This window comes from Microcebus murinus, chromosome 2, assembly GCF_040939455.1.
Source record: "Microcebus murinus isolate Inina chromosome 2, M.murinus_Inina_mat1.0, whole genome shotgun sequence".
In the NCBI taxonomy this organism is placed as follows: Eukaryota; Metazoa; Chordata; class Mammalia; order Primates; family Cheirogaleidae; genus Microcebus; species Microcebus murinus.
The window spans coordinates 2,316,562-2,328,568 of NC_134105.1; the positions used below are offsets into that span (position 1 = coordinate 2,316,562).

The following is a 12,007-nucleotide window of genomic DNA, read 5'->3' on the forward strand; positions in this document are numbered from 1 at the left end:
AGCCCACCCTGGTTATAGAGGCCTCACCCGGCCCCCTCCAGTTTCTCTCCCTGGGAAGACCTGGGGGCTGTGTTGGCACCTTTCCTAGACACCTCCGCTCCCCCCGTCCCATCACAGGCCTCCATGCCTCTGTCTGACCTGCCCGCTGGGCTGCCCTCCTCGAAGCAGAGCCTGGGCCTATGGTCACTATCCACCAGTGGCATGTGCCCAGGCCTTGCACGTGACAGGGACTTGACTCTCGGGTCACCACAGAGGCCCCGGGCCTGTCCTGTGTGCTGCTGTGCTGACAAACTCATTGTCTATTTACATTTTATTTTTAAAAGATGCCATTTCACTGGGGGTTCATCAAAGCAACATTCTTTCTATTAGTACTGACAGGTTAATTTTTTCTCTTTCTTTCTTTTTGATGTTTGTTGAAAAGCAGATGTGAAAAGAAAAAGAACCGACCAGAGGTTTTACCAACAGTAAAGAAACCAACCTACGCAGTCCCACTGGCCTGAGGTAACAACTGTGCCGCTTCTGGCAGTTGGGGCTGGAGCACAGGAAGGGTCAGGAACAGGCATATACAAGGAGCCCACAGCCACACAAACGTGTGCTCGACCTTCAAACAGACTCTGCCTGGGAGTCAAACGCTCGCCGCACGCCAGCAGCCAAGCCCAGAAGTCCTGTTCCAATCTGCACACCTGCTGGGTTGGTGTCCAATGCAGACTGAAGCCAGGCAGGTGGGTGACCAGAACGACATCCTGAGCCAGCGTCAGCAGGAGCTGGGGCATCTCTCAGGTAGGGCCAGGAGCAGGCAGACCCAGAGCAGAGCTTGCGCCCGCAGGCACATCCAAGAGGAAAAGGGATTACTCAGGGCAGGTCCTTAGATCACTGCCGAGGGTGGAACCAAAACCAATAAAAAGCCAAGTCAGGAACTCAAACGTGCACTACTTTTGGCCAGGGCCCCCAAGGCACTGGAGGGCAGCAATCCCTTCCCAGGCAGAGGTCTGGGTCGAGGACGGTGCCCCATGGAACCCAGCATGGAACACACATGCACAAGGAGCCCATACCCTCACAGCGAGGCAGAGAAGCACATAGTGTGTTCTTCCAGAGTCTTCTTGACACTATTAAATGTGATCGTAGTGTATGCAAGAGGAGGGGGAATGGCCGTTACTGGGAAGACCCTGTGGTGGTCGGGCCACCCCCACCCCAGTGGGTTCTTCATGTTCTGAGGGGACAGATGCAACCCCCAGAGCCCCCAGCCCTGAATTGTTTATGTGAACCCTGGGAGTTCTCTGTGTGGAAAGTCCTTTTGAACTCCTGACCTCAAGCAATCCACCCGCCTGGGCCTCCCCCAGAGTGCTAGGATTACAGGCGTGAGCCACCGCGCCCAACCTCCTTTCTTTTTCTTTTGAGATAGGGTCTTGCTCTGTTGACTGGGCTGGAATGCAATGGCATTATCATAGCTCACTGCAACCTCAGTCTACTGGGCTCAAGTGATCCTTTTGCCTCAGCCTCCCCAGTAGCTGGGACTACAAGCACAGGACACCACACCTGGCTAATTTTTCTATTTTTTGTAGAGATAGGGTCTCATTATGTTATGCAGGCTGGTCTTGAACCCCTGGCCTCAAGCAATCTTCCTCCCTCGGCCTCCCAAAGTGTTAGGATTACAGGCATGAGTCACCTCACCCGGCCTGAAAGTCCTTTCTTAGAGAAAACATCCTGTAATCTATTTGTTTAGATTTTGGATGAACATTTTGTTAAAGCCAGAACACCTGGGACTTGAAGGCAAATGGACCAGGAAATGGAAGGAACCAACTCTACAGGAAACCTGTGCACACCACGGCGGCGCCCGATGGCCCAGGAAGGGGTGAGCAGAGTCACCCCCATCAAACATCTAGGGTGATCCAGACAGAGATGACACCTAAAGAGCCACCGCTGTTTTGTCTTTTTCTTCTTTTTGATGAGCTAGAAAGCCTATCAAAAACAAGCTCCTGAGCAAACTCAAGGGAAAGACACGACAAAGACAAATTCTCCGTAAATAGGCACAGGTCCCCCTGCCCAGGCAGTGGGGCCTGAGGGTGGCAGAGCCCTCCTGGGGCTCTGAGTCGCTCAGGTCACCTTCCTTCTGCCTGTTGACTGCGATATGGGGAGGGGTTTGCCCGGGCCAGGGCAGGGCAAGGGGACATCCTCCTGAGGAGCCCATGAGCCTGCTTCCAGGTGAGGGTGCTTGACACCTGGGAACCACGAGGAGGGCGACCCCACCGCCTCTACATGTCCAATGTGTGCCCCGCACCCCGGCTTTTACCTGGGTTCATGACGGGCTGGACGATGTCCCCGTTCCTCCACTTGGTCTCCATACGCTCCAGTTTCTGGGCTTCATACCGCTTCCGGCCCTCCTCCTCCTGTTCCTGCCGGGAATACTGCAGGGGAACCACAGACAGGGTTCAGCCATGGCGGGACGTGGACTCCCAGCCCAGGGCATCAGGCTCCTGGTGTCCCCTAGCTTTATGTGGCTGGGACTATCTACCCTTTGTTTCTGATGATATATACTTAACACGGTGAGAACACAGAGAAGGTGGAAACCCCACCCAGCCCCGTTCCCCAGAGATGACCTGGGCCAGATGTCTGCTAACAATCCAGCCTAGACTGCTTTCGTGCCCATGAATATATGAAAAGTGCTATGGTGCTATGTGCGGAGTTTAAAGGTAATAATGTTTGATCGTTTCACTGTTCATGTAAAAATTTATGGAACTGATCCATTATGTATGGGCATTTAGTGTGTTCCCAACTTTTCACTATTAAAAACATAACATACCAACAATCTTTCAGCCACTTATAACCATTTGCAGCTGCCCCGCTCCACCCTAGGATTCGTTCCTGGACATAAAACTACAGCATCAAGGGGCCCCCGGGCAAGTGGGAGCCATGTGTCCCGACACCGCCCGTCTGCTCTGCTCACCCTTAGCCAACCAAACATTCCCTTGGCACATTTGCAAGGAACAGGTGGCCAAAGGTAAAGCCCCCCCGAGGCTCTCCCAATGGATCACAGGAGTCTTGACCCAGGAAGTTAAAAACAAATGTGAATATAAAACCCTGCACAAAACCCAAGGCCCCAGAGTGCTGGGTACAACAGGGGTGTTGGGCTTCTCTGACATAACAGCAGCGGTTCACTCATGGCCCCCCGACTCATGGCCCGCCTGTGGCCCCATCTCCGGGTCCAGAGTAGCGGGCACAGCATACTCCCTCCATGGGACTGCTCAGAGGGGGCCCCGGGCCTGTGTGCCAGGCCCAGACCAGGTTCCTGGGCCCTCAGCCTGCCCGCCTGTCCCCAGCCCAGCCCAGCCCTCAGGCCTCCTGTTGGCCACACCTGTGGTTAGCTCGCGCTCTTCCGTCCCCTCATCCAGCGTTTCCGGCTGAGCCTACAGGGCAGCCCCAGAACTCAGAGCCCCCCTGACCCAAGCAGACTCATCTCAGGTGGCTGTTTGAGACCGTCTTTCAAAACCCAGTTCCAAACATCTCGATTCTCCTGCTGGTGGCTCAGCTCCAAGACCACATGGGCGTGGCACGCCACTCCCAGAGCAGTCACCCTCAGCTCTGGCCCTCAGGCCAGCCTCGAGACAGGCTGAGGAGGGAGCTGAAGCGTTTGTTCAAAGAAACAAACTGTGGGGAGTGTTTTAAGTCGCTGTGTATAACTCAACCTTTTCCTCCATAAATAAAACATGTCTAATGTTCCGCCGTCCAAGTAATGACGCTAAGAGGAGAGCGTGTGCTGCGTCTGCCCAGGAAAATGGATGGCTGAACTTCAGTGTCCTCAAGAAATGCCTTTGAAAGAGATTTTTTTTCCTTAAAAAAAAAGCCAAGCCCCAGCCTAATGACTCCTCGTGGTGTCCAGCACACCCGTGCGGGCCCTGCGGGTGCACAGGGAGAGGCTGGGGCCAGCACTGGACACGAGCCACGAGGACAGAGCAGCCCGGCCTCCTCACCAAACACCGCCTTTCAATCTGGGAACAAAACCACTGGAACATTTTAATGATGGGCTGGCACTAACCCTCACCCTGGGGGCTCATCAAACCCAGCTGATTGGAAGCAGCAGACAGCTTGGCCCCAAATTCTAAGGCTCTGTCTGTGAACCTCTCAGCATGCACACACTTAGTCATCTGACAAAAACCAAAGCGTCCATCCTGCAGCGGCCACTCCATCCTCTCCAGGGCTGAGGCTGTCCCTCCAGCTACCGTGATAACCTCTCCTTCCCGTCACAGGGCCACTGCGATTCCCTGTTCACTGGGAATCCTGCGCCCTCTGCCAGGCGGGGGAGGAAGACGGAACAAAGAGACAAAGTCCTGCACTAAATGACACTGCAGTCGCCAGCTGTGTTTCCTCCAGGGAGATGCTCAAGTCCAAGGAGCTGGAGGGTGTGCACATGTGTCCTCAAGATATCTACATGCATGCATGTGTGTGGTGTCTCTGTATGTGTGTATATGCATGCATGTGTACATATCTGTATCTACACAGATGTACGTTTTCTTAAATAATGACGGCTGTGTGAGGAGGCTGGCAGGAGGATGCTGTGGCGGGACAAGGAAGCCTTGTGCGCAGGCTGCCAGCGCGGACACAGACGCCCTGCAGCCAGGGAGGAGCTGCACTAAGCAGGCCCGAGGCTCTGCCGGTGACAACAGCGGACCTGTAGTCCAAGTCAACGGAAGGGTTACGCTCTGTGGGCCTAGCGTGTGTGGGGGAAGAAAGGCAAATAAAGCTTAGCAACAGCTGCAGCTGGGACTGGCACAGCCCCTCCCAGCTGCAGCTTTGCCTGCCTGGTTCAAGAGAATGGCCTCGGCACACTCCTCTGCCAGGCCCAAGTTGATATTTACGTCTCATCAAACCTGCTACACAAAGCGATGTGGGAGGGCACTAATTACTGGGCGAGGAGAACCAGGGCCAGAGGGACCATGCTGAGAGCGGCCCTGTCACCGTGGCGAGGGAACGGCAGCCAGGGTGCTCTGAAGTCACCCAACTCTCACCACTGGCCAAAGACCCCCTCTCAGCACATGGGCTGTGACGAGGGAAAAGGCAGCAGAGGCTACTGTGTTCCGTTCAGGACCCTTCCCTCAGTATCATCGCCTAAGATGTGCCACACGATGCTGAAGCCAGACACAGAGCCCACTGGAGATTTCAGAATTTTATAACATCTGAAAATTAAAATCAGTTAAATAATTATGTTTGCGTATTTACATGTGATGTGGCTAATTTAACACCGAGGGCTTGGAGGAAAGGTGAAAGCCAGGTGGGCATCTTGCCATTTCTAAAGAAGAGCCACTGTGCCTCTGCCTTACTCCTGCCTCTTGGGTCTTAAGCCCCCCAGTTAGCGCTGCTTCAAAATGACCCCATGTGCATCTCAGCCAAGTGTGGAGAGCAGTCCCAGGCAAAACGAGTGAAAAACAGAGAAAGGGAGAGAGGGTGAGAGAGTGGGGGAGCCGGGTAGTACACTGTGCTAAACAGTGTTCACTCAAAATGAAAGTCCACCTGGAACCTCAAAATGTGAACAGTATCAACACAGGGTCTTTGTAGATGTAATTAGTCAGAATGAGGTCACAGGGAGTGGGAGGGGCCCTAAACCCAATGACCAGTGTCATTATAAAAAGGCCACGTACAGACAGAGGCAGAGCGATGCAGCCACGTGCAAGCAACACCTGGAGCTACCAGACACCAGAAGAGGCCCAGAGGGATCCTCCCCCAGGGTCTTCGGAGGGTGCAGACCTGCCCACATCTTGATTTTGGACTTCTGGCCTCCAGAGCTGTGAAAGAATCAGCTTTTGTTTGAAAGCCACCTAGTCTGTGGCAGCTGTCACAGCAGCCCCAGGACACTGATTCAGGCAGGAGGCGTGGGGCTGTCAGGCTCCCACCCCAGCCCTGACCTCCCACCTGCTCCTCTCGCAAGGGGTGGCAATTCTACTGATGCCAACCAGGGGCTAGCAGGGTGCTACCACCCCGCTCTCTCGAAACCAAAGGATGCAGCCACCACCCTGCCCATCCTGCCTGTTAAATATGGAGAGGGCTCCCCTGTCATCAAGATTTTTTAAATAAAGTCTAGACCAAACAGCTGCTGGACCTGATGGCTAGCCACCCCCACCCAGGGAAACACCTTTCCTGGGGGGCCTTGGTAAGGTGCCCAGTTAGACATAGAGCTGGGGACAGGAAGGTAAAACAGGAAGCCAGTCTCGGGAAGTGCCCCACAGTCTCACATATGCAGTGTGGCAGGAGTGAGCCCCCACCAGCCCTGGCACCCTGGAGCCACTGAAAGCTGCTCCACGGCCCTAGAGGAGAAAGACCTACCTGTCCAGTTTCTCTGTCAGGTCTGTGAGCAAAAGCACAGATACCAGCTCCTGACAATCTGGCTCTCAGCTTTTCCCTTCTAAAACGTGCACGCCCTGCACATATCTCGGCACAGGAAAGAGCTCCCTGCTGAGGCCAAGACTGCTGAGGCCTAGAACCTGCTTCCCCAGCTAGTGCCTCTCCCGGGAGGGGAGGCGGGAAGTGGTTAAACCTCGGGAGGAGCCGCTCACACCTGTCCTCAAAATCTCTAGTGGACTCAGCAGGGCAAGAGGAGGTGAGGGAGCACTTTTAGGGAGTTAACTAAATCCCTCTGTCCCCAGCGTCTGTCCCCCAAGAGTCTGCACACAAGGCTTCCACAGGCCCACCCGCCAGAACCCGCCTGCAGCGACACCACGAGTGAACACAACCAGCGCCTACGTGTGCTGCAGAGGGGCCGCCAGCAGCAGCAGCGCCAGAAACAGAGAAATCCAGGGGGACGGGGGATGCCAGCAGGGATGAGGAGGGAGGAGGAGCAAAGACTCACAGGAGAGATATCCTCAGACTACTGTGCCAGGAGCCGAGGTAACACCAGCTTGCAGGGGCCTCGGGGGAACAGCCGGCCCAGGACATGTCATCTGTTCCGGTCCTGTCACCCGACTTTGCTCAGTGAGTGCAATAAGAAAGTCCCCCAGCGTGGAGGACGTCCACGGGTTCTGGGCCCGCTTAGGCTCGCATTCACAGCATGAGTGAAACACACACTGAAAGGTCCCAGCAGACGTGTCTCCTCCCAGCCAGGAGGGCTCCCGGCCTTAGCTCGCTGAGCCCCAGGCAAGGTGACCTGGCCTACGCTGTGTGCCCCGAGAAAGGAGTGAAAGGGGTCACCTTACCACAACAGGAGGCACCTCCAGAACCTTGTCCACATTCTTCAGCGACAGGGGCACATACCACAGGGTAGCCTTATTGGTCAGCTTTTTGGTACCTTAAGAGAAGAAAACCACGTGAGTGACGCCCTGGGGACGGGGCGGCTGGCCAGGGGCTAGGTGTCTCAACAGCTGAAACGCCGCCTCACCCTGTGCTGCCTCCTCTGGCCCCGACCCCCAAGGCCTTTTTCAGCCTCCTGGCCTAGGTCACCGCCATCACCTGAGTGTGGACAAACAGAACTAGAGACCCCCGATCCTGCAGAGAGAGGCTGCCCACTCTGGACAGCTCTCCGTTTCCGGGGGCTGCTGGAAAGACATTGGCCACCTGGTGTAAGCCAGGGTGGTCCTGGGCTGCTGCCGTCCCAACACTGCTTCCCCTGGAGGACAGCGACTCCAGACACCCCCTTCTTCCAGGTGTTCTGACAGGAATGGAGCCGGGTCATTAACGGTCAGAGCTTTGCTGGCCCTCGCAGACTCCGGGAGGACGGATTAGCGGCAGGCGGATCCCTGCGCGCCGACCAGTCAGGGGCCCGCGCTCAGCCCGAGTCCCACCTGCCACTGGCTGGAGCCACCACCCAAGGGTCACAGTGGACACTGAACATCAGACTCAGAAACACCCGGCTTAGGAAACTACAGCCTGGCGCTCAGACAGGCATCGTGTCCAGAGGAGCCCAACCCCCTGTCCAAACGCTGTCAAGATCCCCAGCCAGCTGGGGAGGCCCAGAGAGACATGCACACCGCAGAGGTCAGGAGGCTGCAGAGGCTGGGCCCAGGCAGAAGGCCCCAGGCGGGGAGGGGGGACACAGCCAGGGCCACCACAGCCAGAGCAGAGAGTGGAGCCAGCGCCTCAAAGCCCTGTTCTTGCCACCCAGGAACTTGCTTCCTTCACACCAGATGCTTGGATTTGCTGCTGGCCAACTCAAAGCTCCACTCCAGAAGCTTCCAAGCACTGAGAAAAGGGCTTCTTTAGGCATAGAACCCAGCCACAGAGCGAAGCGGAGACTGGCAGGGAGGCCCGCCTAGGCTGAGAGCCAGAGGCCTGTGGCCTGGTGGTGCTGAACGAGCCCCAAGCTCACTGGCCCACACCCCTCACTGGTTCAGGAGAAGCCTAGAGCCCAGAGAGGTTCGGGGTTTATCCAGGGTCACACAGCAACTTGGTGCCATCCCCCCAGGCCCCAGTCATCTCAGGAAAATGTGTGCAAGGATGCCTTTGAAAAGTGGCTTCTTGGCCGGGCGCGGTGGCTCAAGCCTGTAATCCTAGCACTCTGGGAGGCCGAGGCGGGCGGATTGCTCGAGGTCAGGAGTTCGAAACCAGCCTGAGCAAGAGCGAGACCCCGTCTCTACTATAAATAGAAAGAAATTAATTGGCCAACTAATATATATATATAAAATTAGCTGGGCGTGGTGGCGCATGCCTGTAGTCCCAGCTACTCGGGAGGCTGAGGCTGCAGGATTACTTGAGCCCAGGAGTTTGAGGTTGCTGTGAGCTAGGCTGACGCCACGGCACTCACTCTAGCCTGTGCAACAAAGCGAGACTCTGTCTCAAAAAAAAAAAAAAAGTGGCTTCTTCAACATGGAAGATTCACAACCTAGAGTAGAACAGCGACACTGTGGTAAATGGCCGGGGAGCAGGCCGGCCCCTCCCTGAACCCCAGAGGAGCTCACTTCCTCCCAGTTAGTTACCTGGAACCTTCTTCCCGGGACAAAGTGCCCTCTTCCTCACTAAACACAGCCCCAGGCTCCAAGTCAGGCCCCGGGGTGGTCAATTAAAAAGAGGCCTGTCCCCCACCCCCACAACCGCTCCACCAGGACAAGGGCTGCCGGGCTTGGAAACCACAGGCAAATAATACGGGAAAACATTTTCACCCACTCTGACCGAGAGTGGATCTGACAGCCTGCTTTTGGGAATAAAGATTTCCTGCCGGACTCAGCTAGAGCCAGCCTGACAGGCAGTTTCCATGGAAACCTGAGTGGCCCTCTAGACCTAATGAACACCATGAAGCAAATGAGGCAAACATGCTAATTACGCTTTCTCCATCATTTAATAAAACCATCAAAAGACAACAGCAGCATTAAAAATATCTCTTTTAAAATCTTAAGAGCTCCCAGCTATTTTCTGGAGCAATTCGCAGCAATCACGTCCCGGTTAGCTTAATATTTTGACAGTTGCCAGAGATGAATGAGCAGCCTCAAAGGCAGAGATCTGTGGGTTGTCTGCCCGGGCGCGTGCTCGCCAGCCGCCTCGTGACGGGCAGCGCAGCCCAGCTGGAGGGGACACGGGAGCAGGGGAGCCCTGCCTCCCAGGTGGAGAAAGAACAGCTCTCCATGCAGCCTCGTCTCCCCGGCCTGTTTCCCCGTCTGTGAGTGCCCGCTGGGCGCCAGGCACTGTTCTTGGCACTGGGGGTCTGTGTGCCCAGGCGGCCACAAGCCAGGTCCTCCTTAGCTCCCTTTCCAGGGAACACGTGGGCAGAAAGAAACACGCAGACAGAGAAAGGCCTTGAGAGAAAAGAGACCCACGCGGATCTGAGAGACCAACGGGAAACACGCACAGACAGAGGGACGAGAGACGAGGAGGCAGATGGAGACAAGAGAGCGATAGCCACCACAGAGAAAGAGACAGCAATGGGCTCTGGGCAGGACGAGCAAGATGGAGAGAAAAGCTGCAGCCCTTGAGGCTCCATGTCCCTCGGGCCCAGGCCTCGTGACTCTGGCCCCGGGATGCAGGAAGGGGCAGGGTCAGAGGGAGCACCTAGGCCTCATCCCGGCCCCACCGCAGAAAGCTGCCCAGGGCAGGCACATTGCCTTCCCTGAGCTCCGTTTCCTCATCTGCGCAATGGGGTGACGATGCCTGCCCGACATCCTGGGGAGAGTGCATGTCCGTGGCAGTGCCCGGCACTGTCTCTGCCCCCGAAGGCTCTCCCTGCCCATCCTTAAGGGAAGAAGGCTGGGGGCTGCAGCGCCCAGAAAACCTGGGGCCACAGAGAAGCGTCCTCATCGCAGGGCAAGGGCTGTTCTCCCTCCACCCTTGCCCTGCAAAGTGCCAGGACCCTGGAACACAGGTCAGACCACACGATCCCAGTCGAAACCCTGTCAGCGCCATGTCTCTCTGCGTAGACGCCCAGCTCTTCACGATACCTCTGTTCATTCATTCACTCACTCACTTACCCACTACTGATTCTGCATCTATTAGGAGCCAACAGAAGCTGCCAGGAAAAGGAAATTCATAATCTGGGGTGGGGAGGGCAGTTCCTCAACCCCAACACTCCTGACATGGGGCTGGCTCGATCCCTCTTGCAGGGACAGAGGTCCCCAATCCTCTGAAAGTCTAAGATCGCCTTCCTGTCTCCCTGCCTCCCTCCTCCTCCCAAGCAGCATGGCTGTCGTTCTGTCCACTGGGGCTTCCTCACAGGCTGTGGCTTGGTGGAAGGGAATCTGTAGAGCAGGCCCCTCCCACCACTACTGAAGCCACCAACTCCTACAGTGAGAACGGCGCTACCGAAGTGGCTGTCCACCGCAGGCGTGCAGGTCACGAGAAGCAGCAGAGAGCAGCAGAGAGCAGCGGGCCGTCCTCCTCTCAGGGACGGGGAGAGGCTCCATCCCCAGCACAGCCCAAGAGAGGAAGGGCTGGGCCCCCCATGTAGAGATCCCAGCCTGCACTGAGCCTTTCCCTAGTGGTGGGCTGCTGGCCCTATGTGGGAGAGTGCCCGGCACCCCTTCCCGTGCCACAGCCTGAGGCCATCTGAGGGTCCATCTGATGCGAGAAATGACTGCCACGCACAGGGCATGGAAGCACAGAGACAGACAGGTTGACAGCCCCGGCCCCAGGGCCTCGCTCAGCGACACCACTGACCGTGCTGCAACTGGGCTGACGTGACCATTCTAATCACCAAGCCCGCTGAGGTTATCAGAATGTTACAGATGAATGACTTGCTTGCTCCCGGCCCATCATGGGGAGAAGACTCAAGCCCCTTAGACAGCTCTGAGCCAGCACTCTCCAGGGCAGCCACCAATGAGCAAGGGGGAAGGGAGGAGGAGGAAGCACAGTGGCCCAGCCTCGCCTCTGCAGGAGCCGACGGGCCCAGACTGCGTTGGGGAGGTGGCAGTGAGAGGGCAGGCAAAGAGGCCGCCTTCCCTGTCACCAGCCTGGGTATAAAAAGAATCACTAGCACGTGAGAACTGGAGCCACACTCCTGCGGCGCCCAGCGGGAAGGGGAAAATGGGTTTCCATGGTTACCATGGCCAAGGAGAAGAATATTCAGATGAAACCAAAGCCAAAGGTTGGACCAGGCAGCTTCTCTCTAGGCCTGGTTTCTGGGGCCCAGGGGAGCAGGGAGAGGGGCCTGGGGCAGGTCCCCACAAGTGAGCAGTGTCCTCTGCAGAGCCAACATCTTGCTGTGCTCCTGAAGGGCGAGTGGGCCAGAGAGGGGCTGGAGGGCAGGTGACACCCTCCAAGCCTGCACCTGCGCCCACGCCTTGCAGACCAGCTGGCCACGGGAAGGCAGGACAAGCAGTGGTCGCACACCCAGGGCTAGAGCCGGACAGCCAGGGTCTGAGCGCTGCCCTAGGTGTGTGATCTTGGGCTTGCTGCTCAACCCACCGAAGTCCATTTCCCCATTTGCAGAACGGGGGTAAGAGAAGCGCCTGCCCCAGGATGGGGGTGGGGGCTGAGGGAGGTCATTCTGGCACGCGGACAATCCCCGCCGGCATCGTGAGCCCTGATGAAGGTGGGCGGCAGCAGTGCTGCGGCCGCCATCATCGCCATTACAGTTGTCACTGTCACTGCCAGCTACGTT

General features: G+C 56.8%; 1 protein-coding gene across 4 annotated transcripts in view; it reads right to left on the bottom strand.

Moving 5' to 3' along the window:
* Nucleotides 1-12,007, bottom strand: part of ACOT7 (acyl-CoA thioesterase 7) — a 104,952-nt gene that overhangs the window by 52,101 nt on the left and 40,844 nt on the right. For all 4 annotated transcript variants that reach the window (XM_020285507.2, XM_075993465.1, XM_075993464.1 and 1 more), the window contains exons 4-5: nt 7,182-7,273; nt 2,291-2,405 (exon numbers count right to left, since the gene is read on the bottom strand). In XM_020285507.2, coding sequence (XP_020141096.2) covers nt 2,291-2,405; nt 7,182-7,273 — 207 coding nt within the window. The remainder of the gene's footprint in view (nt 1-2,290; nt 2,406-7,181; nt 7,274-12,007) is intronic.